The 18,106-nt window shown below is 41.5% G+C and overlaps 1 protein-coding gene across 1 annotated transcript in view; it reads right to left on the bottom strand.

The window, feature by feature from the left end:
* Window positions 1–7,762, bottom strand: part of UBL3 (ubiquitin like 3) — a 56,173-nt gene extending 48,411 nt beyond the window's left edge. Inside the window, exon 1 of the mRNA XM_032678759.1 lies at window positions 6,761–7,762. Coding sequence (XP_032534650.1) covers window positions 6,761–6,787 — 27 coding nt within the window. The 5' untranslated portion in view covers window positions 6,788–7,762. The remainder of the gene's footprint in view (window positions 1–6,760) is intronic.
* Between the last annotated feature and the right edge of the window lie 10,344 nt (window positions 7,763–18,106).

Genomic DNA, 18,106 nt, shown 5'->3' with positions numbered 1-18,106 from the left:
TCTTAACTTTTTCTTTAAGTATTGCTCTCAAAAACAAACAGACCTCCTACATAATTTATCTACATTATTAGAAAGTTTGTTTAGCAACTTTTCTCCCCCTTTAAATTTCTTTTCAGATACAAAAAATCCCATAATATTGAAGTGCACAATGCTGTTTGCAGAACCTCAACTGATATCTCAGTAACCTCTTCTTCTACCAGTTCTTGCAGGGTCTTGATTATTCATGCTTTTCTTCTCTCAGTCTTTCCTCACCATCAGTGCTTGCAACACTTAGAGGTACATCTGTGACTTTCTATTTGTCTAGAGGTATACCAAGTGAAAAATGTTCCAGTCATTGCTTTAAGATGTTCTGCAACATATGTATAACAGAAGCTGTCAAAAATTAAAGGCTGTCCTTCTAGAAGAACTTACAGGATAATTTTTAACAGTAACTGAATATAAAAAGACAGATCTCTAAATTATGTCAAAACTGTTGAAGAGCTGGGGTCTCAAAGTTTAGATTTGACATGAGAATAATGACATTAAAATTTCTCATTGACATTCTGCTCATTTTCAACAACTTCTAAAATGAAATCAGCGTACTCAGTCATAATACCTTAATAATTATGATGAGCTAAAGTTTATGCATGCAAAATTGTGGTAGGGAAGGCTTGCTACTTCAGTAGGCTCAATTAATTGCTGTGAAAACAGACTTAATGTGAGAAAGAGTACTGCTCAGCAGCAACACCTTTCACCATACTTAGAATAACCAAGCCAGTGGATCCAATACTGTACTCAGAAGAGACTGAAAATAAGCTGTACTATCTCTTTTACATAAAACCACAAGAATGATTAGTCACTTTCCAGATATTTCTGGATTTCTGCAAGCTAGTGTAGCACTCACAGGCTGAGTCAGATCTGAGGTCTCCATTCTGCTCACTACTGTATATGCAGATATACAGACATCACCAAAAGTTTACATTCTGACTTCTACTGAGTAGCAAATCTGACCAGAAATATAAAACAAGTAAATCCCACTGACTGCAAATACCATGATCATGGCTTTCAACAGAAGTTGCACTTAGGAAGAACTCTCAAAAAAAAACCAGCAAAGCATGCCCATAGTCATTTTGTTTACAGTATCATGAAAGCATTGCTTACCAAGTCTGTTGCAAGTTAGCCAGGCTAACTTCCTACTACTGCCTTATGCCAAGCCAAGGAAGTGAGATGTGGGCCTTGAATGATCTAAAATTTAGGTTTATATATGCACAAACAGCAGTCACAAGCTCCAAGCTTGAAACACAGACTACACATACCTGAAGTTGTCCCTAATTCCACATCTAAGAAGTGCAATTTGTCCCCATTCAGGCCCTGACTGACCTGTCCATTTACCACAGATGATGTTTGTAAATTTTTTAACGTGCAGAATTGAGTTCCTGCTGTACATGTGATCGTTTTACCACACTCAGATATACTCAGCATTTGGTTTTTGTCTCTCAGTCCTGACGGAACCTGCCAGCAGCTACTGCTGGCTTCCCAGCATTCCCAACAAGGGAGGAGTTGAATGTCCTTCAGTATATGTGCCCTCCAGTATTTCATGGAGTGAGACAACAAAAGCAAAGAGAAACCAATTCAGGTAACAACAACAACAAGGGTGGGTGGCAGGAAGGAAGGAACAGTTTACACCACCAGCCTACGCTTCCATCTGAAGTATAGAGCTGCACCAAGGCCCAGCCTCTCATCCACAGGTTGCAGCTGCTCAGTCCCAAAGTAAATGAGATGAAGGACAAGCAAACACTGTTTCAGAGTACCTTTAATGTGTTAGTATGTTACAAAGTTTCTACTACAATACCATAAATAAAAAGTCAGTAGTTACTAAGATGTTTCTTTTTGGTTTTTAGATAAATAGGTATGACTTTTTTTAATCTGTGAAACAAAAACACGTGGGTGGGGGAAATGATAAAAACAAATCATTTTGGAGTATACCCAACTATATACACAAAACATCAGCTTTGCTAAGTTTATCCCTGGCCACTGCTGCAGATAAGAAGAAGGAGGTTCTTCATTTTGTTACAAGAAGCACTGCAATATGCTACACAACGGCTCAACTGGTTTATATATTGGCTCAATATACACGCAGTCAGGAAGAAGCTTCTTCAAGCTGTTCATTCTAACACAGATCCCACCAATTCCTTCTCCAAGAATAGGCAAACAACGCAAAACAAACACTTGAAAATGGCAAAAAATAGGCTACTCCTATCTGTTACAATCAGCAAACAATTGTGAAAAATCAAAAAGGGGAAGGAAAAAATATCCATACAGAAAAACTCGATAAGCTATTTTTATCATAGAATGTAATGAACTTTCAACATGTGGGGGTTTACAAAAATACAGAGAAATAATTAGACTTTTATTATTAAAAAAAGTAGGGGACTAACTTATGACTATTATGCACAGAGGCTACAGGAATACATTAATTTTCAAAACCAGAAAAAGGATCTACTGAAGGCAAAATGAAAAGCAGCTAAAACAGAAGAACAGAGATGTATGACTTCTCACATTTTGTTCCAATACATTAAAATGCTATCAGTGAACAAAGTACATGTATTATTCCTAAATGAGTGTTTAGACTGAATGGTGGACAACAAAATTCAGCTGCCATACAACCAGCTACTCCTTTGAATCTTTCCTGTCTCAGCCTTATTCTTGGATGCTAAGATTCCCCTACTGATGCAGCATCAGTTACAAGTCCAACCTTTTCCACCATTAGCCTCCATTAATATGGATGAAAAAGCAAGTCCCTATATATGTTAAACTATTCATCACCATTCTATATTAAATTTCCTAAAAAAGAACATGCACCTACACATTTCCATTAAAGATGCTGACACTAACAAGGAGTGAACTGAGCAGGGTTTCTATTTGTCGTTCTTCCACCTATTACCCCCCTTTAATATTGCCCAAACATATAAGTATTTTAGACCATTTTCATCCTCTTGTATGTCTGCAACTGTTTCGCACCAAACATTCAGTTTTCTTAAAAATAATCTCTCCCATACCACCTACATCTCTTAAGTATAGCATATGGATTCAATAGCTGTGCACATAAAAAATTAAAACTTTTCATTGTTTGACAGATTCTGGCACTCTGCTGTTTATCAAATGCAAAAAAAAAAAAACAAAACAAAACAAAAAAAAACAAACCTGACAGCAAAACAAACAAACAATAAAAACCCCACCACAAGCCAAAAGCATCACCCTCTGTTACTACTCACACAGAAAAAGAACTGGATATCTTAGACAGAATGCAAAGAACTGCCCAGAGAGCGCTGGCAGAGCCTTTTCATACCTACATAAAATGCACCAAATACAGGAAACAGTCGACACTGTTAATACTTTTCAGTCATGCAGACTTAAATTCTAAGACTGTGCAATTCTAAGATCTCTGAAGAATTGTAACTAGAAGGAGAAGTATCTTAGGCACACAGAATACAGAGATGCAGCTTGCCAGATTCTTGTGATGACTCCATTCAAATAACGGGGATTATTCAACTGAGGAATAACTTCTTGACTGAACTGAGTTTTTCATAGCTATAAATAGTCAGCTACAGTGTTTTAACAAATATCAAACCGTTTTCATTTGGTCCACTCAAAAAAACAGCGTGATTAATTTCACGAGTCCATAAACCACCTCATGTCTATGTATCATTACAAAAGAAATACAACTTGCAAACAACCCTGCTGTTATTCACAGTCAAATTCTAACTGCTACCAAATGGTAAAACTGATAAATTACCTGATGAAATTACTGAACATATCAAAGATGCCCTGCTGCCACTACAGTCACCAGTGAAAAATTGAACCAAATTAGGCTCTAAATATGCAGTATGATCTTCAAGTACTGCCCCATACATGTTTAGTCCTAATGAAGGTAATGAAACTACTCAGGTAGAGAGGTCAATATTAGCAGGTTTTATTTCAGGAGTGGAGTTTTAACCTGTAAGTAGCACACATTGCCAAGGAATAATGCACCACAAACTTACAATACCGGAATGTGGTGTGTCACTATCCAATTTATTAGTGGAATGCAAATTATAAAGTACTGTGTTAATTATTTAAGAAGTGATGTTGAAATGGTTAGCTGGTAAAATCTGCTGCAGTTCTGGAAAGAAGTCAACTAAATGTCAGAGAACAGGAGACTGGGTCAAATTATGCCTACTTACAAATACAAAGCTTGCTGAAGATCAGATAATTTACTACAAATTTATGTAGAGCACATCATTCTCAAAGGTGGGACAGGAAGACAAATGAACACATTTTTAAGAAGCAGCAATTACAATATTATTATTATGAGAGGGTTAGTTCATGAATCTGACATAAACAGTCAGATTACTAATAATATATATATATATAATATATATAATAATATATATATATAATATATATATATAATAATATAATTATTATAATACTTATGTAATTCACAGCAGATTTACTAAGTGTAATGGAGTCTTCATAACATGACACTCCATCACACTGATGCCAACTCCTGAAGAAATGGGAAATCAGTTTTTTGCAAATGCAAATTACACAGTGGGTGGATAAGAGAAATGCAAACTTCAAAATCCTACATTAAATAAAAACATATATAAACAACGTGACAGCCTGGTAAGTGCTCATCTCTAAAGAGCAAACAAACGGCAATTTCATTTTCTTTCTTGAACAAGCTCCTTTGAAATATGGAGGATGGTGACAAAAGGAGACCCAAAGTGAGTTTTCAAGCACTCTTTTTATAAAGTAATATTTGTTAGTTGTAATTAATAACTGGAATTTCCACAACACACATCAAACTTTCATAGAGAAAGTGCAGTTAATAATGCAGAAAATAAAGGACAAATGATCCCAAGACAGGGCAGAATACATCCAGAGCAGAATATATCTATTTATTCAGTTAAATTCTATCGTCATTGGTAACATCTTCATTCAAGTGTTTTTGTAGTGACTCAGTATTTAAACATCACTATGTATAACAAGCTTCTTCCTGATTTGAATAAACAGAGCAGCACTAGGCCCAGCTATTCCCGGCAGTGGTATTCTCATTACACTGTAACAACAGAAGGAAATAGTTTTCATAAAATCAAAATTGTATTTTACCTATTTTAACATCTGTATCTTTTGCAGAAAATGTAAAACATCACAGGCCTAGTGGCAGCCAGGACCTAGTAGGAGTGTGGAGGTGGCAGCTCAGCCCAGGGTGAGAGAGGAGTGCGCTTCATGTCACAGTCAAGGGACTCCTCCAGGCAACTTAAAAAGCAGCACTGAGATTTGCATCTAATCCTCCACAGCCAAGGCGAGGATTTCTGTGATATAACGCTAGACAGCCACGCGCAAGCAAGAAGGGGGTTCAGAAGGCTTTAACAGTCAGAGAGAGAGACCAAAAAGAAATATGCGAGAACTGACAGCTGAGGAGATTATTGCCTCTGACTTTAAATCCTTTGATCGCTCTTTTCGTCCAGGGGAAGCAAAATTTATTTACAGTATTTGAGAAAGGCAGGCGGAAGAAAAGAGAAAAAAAAGGTAAGCTTATAAAGGTGTTTGATCATCCCCAATATCTTACTGGTTTGGGTTTTTTTTGGTCAAAATTTACTCATTGTGACTGCTGTACAAAAGCTGCGAAGGAAACACTTAAAGTAAGCAACAAACAGGATACCATTATTTCAACAGCCCACTTGCCATAAGTATGACTGAAACAAGGGCTACTCGGTTTTACTGTTATCACTACCGGGGCAGGTTTACACTCAAAACAGAACTTCACCCTCAAAGGAAAAAAAAATACATAGACAAGTCTTCTGCTTTCGGGGGGGGGGGGGAAGTACCTTTAAATGTGAACAGTCATGTGGAGAAACATGAAAATATTCTGCCCTAAGAATAAAGAACTAACATACCTAACTGTAGCTACAAGTTTGGGGTTTTATTTTCCCCAATTAAGTGATTTGTGGAAATGTATCCTGATTCACGGAACTATATACAAACGGAGAAAGTCGTGCTGAACGGACGATTACCTAGCAGACCTGATTCACCCTACCTCCCCATGCCCAGCTATCCCTTCCTATTTTAAATGTACGGAGCCGAGTATCCAATACAAGCTGAAGTACAGTCCGCCATAAGAAGTACTAGGAGTGCCCTTGAAAAACGTCCAGATTGCAGCTAGTGCACAAAGAACCTCGCCATGAAAATAAAGCCCACGAGAATTTCTCTCTCGCTCTTGACCCGGCAGCAAGTGAACAGATTAACTTCCCACCAACATCAGACGACAAAGCGTCGGCAAGATACAAGTCAAGTTTAAGAAGTATTTAAAGAAAGAAAAAAAAAAAAAAAAAAAAGGACAAAACCGTGTCGAGCAATTCATCCCAAATGTTCTACTTCGATTTATCTTCCCCCAAAAAATGCTCAACGGTGTTGAAGAGCAGTGCTACACGAGACAAGCGTGAGCAGTCAGGTACTGACGGCCATAGGGAAGGGAGCGCTGGTATCCCCCTTTCCTTGCTACACAGGAGGCGACGCTGCAGATCTCCCACTCCGCTACCAAAAAGCGAAGCAGAACCAGCATCTGGGGCGGGAGGGGGGGTTATTAACTGGGAACTTAATGTTCCTTAAATACGCAACGGAGACTTTTTTGGTTTTTTCTTCCCACACCCTTCTTTCCATCTTCTCTGCCAAAAACAGGTCGAAATAAACGTTATTCTATAATAATACCACTAATAAAGAGTCCAAGACTCACCATATCAGCTGGAACACTGCTGGACATTTTGATGTTACCCTAAATGGCTTAAAATGAACTTTAAAAATAATAATAAAAAAAAAAAAAAAGGCAGCACCAAGAGCAGCCCGCCGGAGATCTTCAAGAAACAAAACCGGTGTCAGTGTCGGAGGCAGCAGCTTCCACGTCCCCTACGCGAAATAGGTGCCCGGCAAGCAGCGGGGAAGGCGGCTGGCTGAGGAGCAGGGATATCCAGGGGCAGCGGTGCCAGGCTGTACCGGAGGAGCCAGCGGGAGACCAGAGATGGCAGCAGATCCCTGTCAGCAGCAGCGGCGGCGGCGGCAGCAGCACCAGCGGTGCCAGGTAGACCAGGCAGCAGGACTACACCGCCACATGAGCTGCGTGCGGGCTTTTTCCCCCCTTCTCTCCCTCTGCCTTCTCTCCCAGCCTCGGCAAATGACGACGGGATGATTCACGCGGGATAATAGTGCGTCCAAGTCACCTCCTCAGCCGGCGCAGGCGACCCGGGCGTGCAGGCAGGACCTGGCTCCTGCCCTGGTCGGCAGAGCAGGGAGGCGGGAGGGCCGGGGTGGGCCCGGGGCCGCTGGGGAGGACGCCGGGCTGCGGCCCCCCCTAGGCGCTGTGCGGCATCCAACAGCGCCGGCGGGGACACGGGCCGGGGAGGGAGGGCGGCCGGAGGGGAGAGCCCTCCCCCGCGGCACTCGGAGGGGGGCCGGGGGGCGTTCGACGGCGGCCGCCTCCCGCAGCCTCAGCTCTCCGCTCGCATCGCCGCCGCCTCCTCAGCCCGCCCTCCCTCCCTCTCCCGCCTCGTCCGCCGGCCGCTCCGGGCGCCCCCCAAGAGCCGCGCTAGCCGCGCCACGAGCCGAAGGTGCCGCTCCTTCAGCGCGATCCTCGCCCGCAGCCGCCCCCTGTCATCTTCGGCTCAAGCCAACATGGCGCCCGCCGAGCCGAGCGAGGGGACGCGGCAGGGGAGACACGACCCTCCGCTGCCCGCCGCCGCCACCGCCCCCCTCTCCCGGCGCGTCAACACGCCGCCGCCCCGCGCGGCACCATGGGGCTTGTAGGCGGCCGGGCTCCGATCGCCGCCGGGGCGGGGCCGCCCGCCCTCCGCGGGGGCCCCGTCCCGCCCCGCCGGGCGCGCCCCCCCGACCCTCGCCGCGCTCCCTCAGTGTCGGCGGGGCGGCACTGCGGGGGCTCCGCGGCAGCGGCGACGGTTCCCCCGGCGGGCAGCGGGGACGCCCCGACCGCCACGGAAATCGGCGTTTTCCCAAGGGCGCTGCAGCTTCCTTGGGGGCGTTCACGGGTGCGCCCTTCGCAGTCCCCTTCTCCCGCAGCGGGTCCCGTTCCCAGCGCGTGACCCGCGCTGTCCTCTTGGACGGCTTCCAAAAAAAAAGAAAAGGAATTTCCGTAGAACCATTAAATGTTAAGGGGTTGGAATTTACCATAGAGATCATCTAGTCTGAATCCCCCCCACCGCCATGGGCCGGGACACCTTCCACTAGACTAGGTTGCTTTGTCCAACCTTACGTTGGTTCAGGCATCCAAAACTTCCCTGGGCAACATGTTCCATTGTCTAACCACCCTCACAGAAAAAAACTTCTTCCTAATATCTAACCTAAATTTCCCCTCTTTCAGTTTGTACTTGTTACTCCTTGTCCTATTGCTATGGTTCCTGACAAAGAGTCCTTCTCCATCCACCCTGTAGGCCTCCTTCAGGTCCTGGAAGTTTGCTATATTTCACGTCATTGGTTTGGGGTTTTTTGCATCCCAGATCTGCAAGTCTGGGTCTGTACATCACTTCTTTGTATTTCTCATTTCTCACATTATTCTTCAGGGTTTCTTGGGTGGTTTGTTTTTTTTTTTTTTTGGTGTTTGGTTCTTTTTTTCCCCCAAAATATGTAGTTTTAATAACGAAAAAAAGCTCCAGTAAGCTTCACAGTGCAAACAATGACGTCCAGCTTGGAAGCACCTGGAGAAAGAGCACTCCCTTCAGCATGTCAAACGCCCCTTCAAAAGCCAGCCCACTTCCTGAAGAGCTCCATGTTTTTAGGGATCCAAGTAACCTGAGCTGGTGTGTGCGTTAAGTGTTTTGTTCCTTATTCCATCCAGCTCCCGGAGACCAGCATTCAACAAAGAAAGGCAGTGCCTGATGAAAAGTACACTCCACCTCAAAGACACAAAAATCCACACAAGGTGCAAATCTATTGAAGAAACGAGTTGACCTTTTGAGAGGGGTGTGGAGAGGCACATTCACATACCAATACTGTGAAACTGTCCAAGAAAAAAAGATAAATCAAGAAAATCAAACAGACAGTGACAGATGGTTCCTTTGTGGACAAATCTCATGTAAAACCACAGGAAATTAAGGACAGAGTTGTTCCCTTTAATACTAAAAGTTTGAGTTTGCCTTTCTTCTTTAAGACTTCATGCTGCAAAGGCAACTCCTGGTGAGACACCGTCCCTTGTAGAGGTTATAATTCTTTATTTTGTACTCTGACCCAAAATAGCACAAAACCACTTACCTCAGAAGACAGATCGGACAGCAAGCAGCCCGGTCTGATGCCTGGGAGAAGATTTGGGGCCAGCAGAAGTGACCCTACATGTGTGATCTCTGTGAGGATTCTGTACTGTCATGCATCATATGACTTTAGTACGTCACTCCCTCTTTTGCCAGCCTAATTGCTTAGATGGTACATTTTTGGGAGTCAGTGACATCCCCAATGTCGGTCAGGCCTTGTAGACACCCTGCAGATCACGTCTGTCTCCTACCGTAAACTGAAATTGGTGGCAACTCAAAATTTGTCCTTGGCCACACTGTGACAGCTGAGGTACATGGCCCCTTCCCACCTGCTCTGCTGTGAGGAGGCAAGGCAGACCGTGTAATCCTTACAGTTCACAGGATGAATTGCCAAAGGTTATGTGGAAATACCCTTCAGCTGAACATCAAGAAGTCCATGTGCCCGAGCAAGTCAGGCAAGTAAGGACAGCAAACAAGCACAGGCAAACTGAATGAGCGGTCAGCAAGGCAAGAAGGCAGCAGCAGGGCACATCTGCTGCACTGGAGATGATTCTTTTTAATTATTTAGATGGAAGAACTCATCTGTGGTGCATAAAGACAAGTACATCCATAGGAATCACCATAGGAAAGAAACCAGCATGATTCTCCAGGTTTTGCTTTTTGCATCTGTTTTAGCAGTCCATCAAGAGGAAGGATCACACATTTGAGTTGATGAAGAAGTGGGGTACAGGAGAAGTCAGAAGTCCTGACAATTTCAGGTCCTTGATGCTTTGTGCATACAGTCGAGTTGGTCACTTTTCTGTCAAATGTTGCATAAATGAGAATCGGCTCCTCTCTTTGACATATAGCTGTACTGACCAAGAGATGTCAATTATCTTTTTGATTTATTATTTATTATTATCTCTAAACTAATCTACAGTTAAGACTGCTGACCAGAATTACACAGTATTAGGCACAGCATGGTCTACGTAATATCATGTTCTGTCCTAAATGGTTCATAGTATTTGGTCTACTCAACAGGTGATATTTATATCACATTTGAATGCTTTTTTTTCCTCCCCAGCTCTCACCCAGATGACCAAAACAAATGAATGGAGGATCTGGCACAATTGGTACATGCTAGAGATCATTTTAGGGTGATTGTGCTGGACAAATGAATAAAAAGAGGTGTTGCATGATGATCCTGGTAGAAGTTGTACTGCATATGATGATAGGGGTAAATCCCACCAGTTTTGTAATTTGAAATGCAGGATAGTCAAATATAAAACAGAAAAAAGACCTTTTCTCTTTGGCACATACTAAGAAAGGCTGTTATGATAGTATTCTTTCACATTTGCAGAGAGAGGAAATGAGAGTTGTGGTCAGCAGTAGTTGGCTGGAACAAGGGACCCTGCAAAAGTGTAAATGCGGGCTGAGTCTGGGATCAGCTTGCAGATAAACCCCTAAGCAAGTGTTACAGGCATACACATCAGAAAACAAATACTTTCTGCATCTGAGGATCAAGCAAAAAAGGGGAAATGCTGTTCAAGAGGAATGCTAGCAACATAGAGAGCTTAAAAGGCTATTCTGCTTTTGGAGCTTAATCCTGTAGTCAGATGCACAAATCTTATTTCTATTAAGTCTCCTTTGCAGAACCGTCATGTGAATTTAGCCCTCCAGGTACAAAATCATTCATCATCATTGCTTTTTCAATTTCTGGGAGAAAATTATAAAGTATACAACTTGTTTTTTACTTCTTGTTTGAAAATATGACATGGCGTAAGTTGAATTGGCCACGCTCTATTCCCTTTGAGAAGAATTGTACCAGGTGTCTACAAGTAGACTGGGCTGTGGATTTAGCATTTCATGGCCATCAGTACTAGTTTGAAACCTGACTCTGTACTGAGATGTGCTAATAGGAATAAAAGGTCTGGTTATACTAAATCAGATTAGTAGTCCAGCAATGTCTAGTCCAGATATCCTGTCTCCGGCAGTGGCCAGCATCGAATGCTTCAGAGAAAGACACCAAACCCCCACAATGGACAATCAAGTTATAATCATCTTATTTGCTAAGTTTCCACTGCTGCCAAGGCTGACAGAGAGGCTGGTTTATGCACGAAGCACAAAACTTCATATCCTTTATAGCCTTAATGACAGCATAACCCACTGTTAACATGTTAGACTGTCTGTCATTTTTCAGAAGAGCAGCATTCTCTCCCAACAGTTTTATTGGCGGGGTTGGTGACCCTTCGAACATACATCCCTAGACTGACACTGAAAGCTTCTAGTCCAAGTACTGTTCTCTAGTGTTTTCCCTTTGATGCAGCTGTGAACAGTATCATCTTCAGGAGAGGGAACACACCACCACAAAATTTCTTTCAAGGTAATTTCTGATTTGTCTCCAGATTTCAGAGCAGCCCAAGAAGGTGAAAGGCTCCTGAGAAAAAGGGTTTATTCTCCGGGGTTTGGCCGTGGGACAGATCAGGATTCTTTCCCTCTCTGGCAGCCACAGAGGCAACAAAGTATCCTCAACAGGATACTTTTAATACCTTTGCAGAAACATGTGACCTTTTTTTTTTTTTTAATTCTTACAGAGCCAAGTTTGCATTTAACTTGGTGTGACTCAGTTCAAACTGAATTCAGGCCCCTTACTAAGAAGCGTTTAGGCAAAAAGCTACCCTGGAAGCAAGGGCCAGCCACCCCCTGTCTGCTCCTATACACTATTGGTTTCTCATTCTGGCCTCTGGAAAAAAATCATATTTTGTGTTTCAGATTTTTCTTTTTTTTTTTTACTAAACTGATTCCTTTCACCTTGGAAGAACATTGATTTTTGCCTGTTTGCTGCTTCTGTGTCAGCCAAACCAGCATGTGGGTCCTATCAGCCTCTCTGTCTATGCCAGCAGGCTTCTGGGAATGGCATTCCTCAGGTCCTCACCTTTCTGCAAAGCCAGCAAGAAGGCAACAAAAGGACCTCTGAATTTTGTAGAGTTTATAATACACGCTGCCAGCAAGAATCATGATTTTTTACTTGTAAGTTACTCATCAGACTGATATTGCTGGAAAATAAAACCACGCAGCTGTTTAAAACTATTTGCATTGTTCCTCTGAATGCCCCAATATGCTTTAAGGATTTATTTTTGGCCCCTCACATTTGGCAGTAACTGAGTATAACACAAGACGATAGGAAACAGCCAAGTGATTACTGAGTGCCCGAGGTTATTCCTAACCTTCCTGATGCAGCTGAACCAGCAGGGTCCGTGCTCTGCCAATCTAATGGGTGTTGCAGAGATAGGACATAGTGGTGTCACAGTTACTGTGTCATATATTATGACAGTAACTCCTAAGAGCAAGGGTGAAGATTGATAGAAGAGGTACAAGGTGGAATAAGGAGAAGGAAAGAATAATGTGAATAAGGAGTCACGGAGCCTGTTTTAGAGAGTACTCAATCACCAGTGCTCTTGAGGTGGTTTAACTATCTGTACATCTAGGAATTAACAGATCTATCTATCCAGTTCATACAGAAAAATCACCCTGAAAACAATTAGACGAACTCCCTCATTTTATAATTGATAAGAAACAGGAAGAAGTTTTAGCAGAAAAGCATTCATCCTGGATCAGCTTCCTGACAACAAGGTGGAACTAGGGGAAGCACTGAAGTTATGCTCAAGATCTGAACTTGAAACTTGAATTTAACAAAACATAGCAGTAAAATACTCTTTACTATCAGGAAATCAAATATATGGAAATCAGGAAGTCCTATATAACTGATTGTAAGGGTTATGGTGGCAAAAATTATTAAAATTTGCCAGAGAAGAGGGAGAACAAAGGTCAGGAAAAGTGCCGTATCAAATTAAATAATAGCTCTTGCAGAAAAGGGAAACAAGAATCTGTGACTCTGGGGGATGACTGTTGGCAAAACTAAATGGTGCAAAAGAAATTGTCTGGAAGAAAAATGCATGGTTTATGTTCAAGAGAGGACAGTAGAAGAGCACCAGGTATCATTCTCAGACAGATCAAGGATGTAGACGAAAAATGGCTTTGCAAAACTGTGATACATTAGAGCTGAAGCTCAAGTTGCTTGTTGGTGCTACCAGAATCCCAGCTTTTTTTTGTGCCTTACAGGAAGCTGCTGCAGGCCCGAGGCTGAGTGTAAGCCTATTAGCTGCACAGAGCCAGGCTCTGCAGGGACCCTGGGGTACCGACTGTTTTAGCATCTCTCTGTCCTGCTGACTGCAGCAGGTTATTTTTTACATTATTTGACAGCTGAGTTCATTTATTATTATTTTTTTTTACTGTAAGGGTCTCTAGTGGGCAGCTAAACATTAGTGAGCTCCCATTATAGCTCACATTTACCATTTATAAAATTAGTACTAAAATACAAAATTGAAGTAGAAATCATTTTGCTTCTTTGATTTTCATGTCAGTTATGTTAGAACCCTTCAGGTTTTTTTTAGTTTAAGGACCTTCATATGCCTGTAATTAAGGCTGTTACTTACATTATAGGTACATGTATATATACTTAAACATATACTTATATAGGCTCTAATCTATATGCACACATGTGTATTAGTTCTCTGAACACTTTTAAAATTAGCTGAAGCTCTCAGATAGATTACACACAAATCTGATTGTATATTACTTGAAATGAAAACAAAAACCCATCTCATAATTTGCACTGAGGAGTTAATTGTTGTTTACATATGCTATGTCAATGTAATATAAGATTTATTTGCCTTATTTTCTATCATTCACTAGTCTTCAGACTAGAAACAATATCTGAATGAAGCAGTGTCTAGAAATGCTGGTTTTAATTGGCTAAAGAGATTGCTTGACCTCTGGTAACTGGCTACTGTTGTTGGGAGACGCTCTATGAGTGGTGGTGCAATTGTTTAAACATAACTGGACAATAGTCTCATGTCATCCATAGGATATGGAGACACTACAGTTTTGTGTTTCTTTTACTTTATTACTATACATGCGAGGCACAATCGACAAAGACTTCCTGAGGATGAATGTTGTCAGTATATGAAACACTGAATAACTGCTTTTGTTTTGGTGAATAGTCCTCTTTCTTTCAGTTTGACAGGGGAAAATACAGAATAAAAGTAGCTCTAGGGAATGGAGTCTTGCATATAGGAATTTTTTTAACAAACTTTAGGCTGCATTTTCTTAAAATAATTTTATATAAGTTTGGCTTCATTGACGTAATCTAAATGACTCCTGGTTTACTATACGATAAATGGAGGGATTGGACAAATTAATAGGAACCTGAATTCCATGTTACTTCGGAGCTATAGAGTCAGTCTGCTGGTTCTGAATGCTGCCAGTGTTGAGATTGATTTTTTCTCTGTGTTCACTTTCGCTCATCAATGAGCATGACCCAGGAGGGCCTGATTTCATTCTAGCCTCCCTTCCTCATTCGAGTCCAAGGCCTCTGTAGAGAGTAGTAGGTGTTTGGGCTGTAGAGAACAACTGCTCCCAGAACAGTCAGCATTAGAAAGTCTTCTACTTGTTTACGTTGGCAAGAGAGCAACAGAGTCTGAAAGACGGAGCGGACAGGTGTTTACCACGTTGCAGTTTGTTCTATATATGTGTACTTGCTGTTAAAGAGCTATATCAGTGTTTATTAAATTTGTTTTTATTAGTTTAGTTGCATATATTTATTAAAAGTCTTCTAGTTAAAAGTTAAATGAAAGGAGAATTTGTCAGACCTCACTGTCACTGCTCACATTATGTGTGTCATTGGCAATGGGCTGGTGTCTTTGGTGCAAGCTGCAGGCACAACAGCTGAATGAAGAGGCAGTAGTGCCAAATTTTGCCCATGTGCCAAAACTTATGCCACATTTTCAGATTCCTTTTATTGGAATCTAAGGATGGGATTCAACTCATCTGAATTTAGTCCTCTAAATATTGCATATCTTATCTAAGGTACTTGTCCAGCCTCCATCTTGTCATCGCTGGAGCAAGGCACATCCACCACCTTGACCTCTTAGATAAGATGCTTAACTTCCTTCATATTGAGCATTTAAAAAAGCCCACACAATTAGTTAGACTAGATGCTTAATTTTTGTGCATCTGAAGACAAACTTGTAAACTCCCCCCCACCTCTTCACTTCTCCCACTAGCACGGCGTTTTCAGCTCCTCTCACAACTTAGCTGAAAAGTTAACCGTGATTTGATACTCAGGACTGTTCTGCACCAACTCACCCAGACCTTGGCATTGCTCATATTCCAGAGTGCTGAGATCCAACCCCATGGAAGAGGTACCACCCTGGCTGGAGTCAGTGGGCACAGGCTGAAGGAATTACATAACAGCAAGCAGAACTAGCTACATACCTAAGCAAGTGAATAAACTTTAGCAGGATCAAGGCTTAAATAATAATCACCTCGAGGCATGAAAATGTTCTTCTTTTGCTTCCTTTATGGCACAAACCCCTCTATTGTCACTTAATTAACTCGGTTTTCAAACTGATGAATGATGAAGTAACTTAGGGAGTGTTACAATTATGGCATTACTTGAAATGCCTTGACGCTTTCCTGAGAGAGGTGAGAAGGTTATGGGTTGCCTGTTCTGCTAAATGAGGCTACTCAGTGATCACAGTATGTGCTCTGGAGTCTGCAACATCAGGTCCTTGGGGTGCAGCCTGGCTGCTATTAAACTGTGTGGGCAGAGTCCCATTACCCAGGTGAGAGTGGCATCAGGTCTGAAAACCTTTCATTTTTCCAAAAGGATCTTTATGTAGGACATGGAGGACACAGTGAGGGAGCTGTTCGTTAAAGGCTTGTTGGAAGAGAACAAGAAGAGGACATGAAAGCTTGGGGAAAACATGTCTAGATCTCTTTTTCTTCATAGTTCTAATATGACATGTAACTTGTGTATGCTTTCTAGTTCACTACTGCAGATTTCTTTGTAGATGCAGTAAGAGGTAGTTCTTAAAGAGAGACTGGTTACACAGAATATTATAGTATTTCAAGAGCATTAAAAATGCCACCAAACAAAGATCTTGTTCACTTTCCCTGTCCTTTCTGTGAGAAATGACTGCAGTAAAAGTGAACTCCTGCTTTTCCTTTTATGAAACACCTCTTCCCTTTTGTATGAAAAACTAATTTTCCTGTGCTTTAGAAAGTGTATAAGTGGCAGTTGAGAAAGCCAGTGAAAGCTGTACATTAAAGTAGTAGAACAAGGCAAGTACAGCAAAAGAAAAAGCTATTCGGATTTTTTTCCTTAAAAGAAAAGGAATGAAAACTCTCATCAGACTGAATTGTTCTATTCCTCATTACTGTGTGTAGCATGATGAAACAAAAAATGCATTTCCATTTTAGCTTTCGCAGGCAGTATATGCCTGCAAACCTTTTGATAAACAACTGATTTTCAAAGCAGCACATTTCTGTGTCAGTGATCCAGCAGAGGTCTCATGCTGCTTTGATTTTTCCACCCCCTAAGAGTATGAGACCTTTACAACTTTTCTAGGATCCTAACAAATTTAATAATATAGGCAAACTTCTCCACAGATTGATTTTGGATTTACAAGGCTCCTGGCTGTTTGCTTGCATAGATGTAACCAACAGGCAGAACCCACACATCAGTCTTAAAAAAAAACCAACTTCATCTACACAAAATAGATTTTACTCTTCAAATTCTTAACAACTGAGACTGGCAATGTATCACACTTGGCCATAAAAAATTCTTCAGGAAGGAACTGGTCTCAAATAAGGCAGTTTAAATAAGATAAGCAAAACCGTCTCCAGTAATACCATCTGGTGACTCTTAATCACATCCGAGCCTAGAATGCTGCAATATGAGTCAGGTTAAAAAAGACATGAAAAACAGTGTGAACAGGGAAGCGGAAGAGTATTAAGTTAGTAGTTCACAGCCTGTAGGATGGAGAAGAGCAATAAAGAGGAACATGTAGCTAAGCAATTCATAAACTCAGGAACTAAAGCAATATATTCTCATTAAAATGCAGGCATTTAACCATTCTTGTGTCTGGTTTTGGCTTAGTCCTCATGTACTGCACAGGTACTAATACAAATAGAGAGTTGAAAGATCAGTGCAGAGTTGAGCATTATGTCTTTGCCATAGACTCACCAGCACTAGACCATCCTGCCCCTGCCTGGTAAGGCGTGGCAGCAGTGTGTGCCCTCCTGAAAATACATAAGAACCCGTGAACCACTGTTGCATTTTCTGTATTTTCTAAGCCATCGGCAATATTTTGTAGAATTTGAATTTTTATATGAAAAGTGGTATTTTTTCTTTTCCATATTTGTTTTTCTTTCCTACAGTTGAACCTTTAAATAAACAACAGCCTGTAGTAACTTGTATCGAGAGTAACAAGGAGGTGTGTGACACCTGCACTTGTTTGAAGAAATAATTTAAACAGTTTGGTTAAATTCTTCTGAAAAGCAATTTTTTGGGGTTTTTTTTGCTGCTGACATGCATCATCGATTCAGTTTCATTTCACTGTCTGCAACACTATTCCTTCTCCACAATAAGAATCCAAGCATCACAGGATTGCTGTATCAGGGAATGCTGACAAATAAACGAGTGTGCTGATTTCTCTGGCGTTTAAACCTTTTATTTAATCCTCTAATCTAAAAACAGGTGATTTCTTAAAATGGGTTTACCTTCTTGTAAATATAAATAGACAACTATAGTGACAGGAGAGACAAGATCTCTGTAGACTTGGAAATTATTAGAAAAATTATATTAAAAAAGGTGAGAGTGGCTTCCCCATTTAAAAAATATTTTCCTATTAATCTAACAGGATTTGATGCAATGTTTTGCAAGCTGATGAACAAGTAGCTGAACAGTTTGGGCAGCATGTGTCTAATCTTGTTCTGAAAATTTT

The sequence above is a fragment of the Chiroxiphia lanceolata genome, chromosome 2 (genome assembly GCF_009829145.1).
Source record: "Chiroxiphia lanceolata isolate bChiLan1 chromosome 2, bChiLan1.pri, whole genome shotgun sequence".
Classification (NCBI taxonomy): Eukaryota; Metazoa; Chordata; class Aves; order Passeriformes; family Pipridae; genus Chiroxiphia; species Chiroxiphia lanceolata.
Note: the sequence above shows the minus strand (reverse complement) of the source record. Positions and strands in the feature narration are given on the sequence as shown.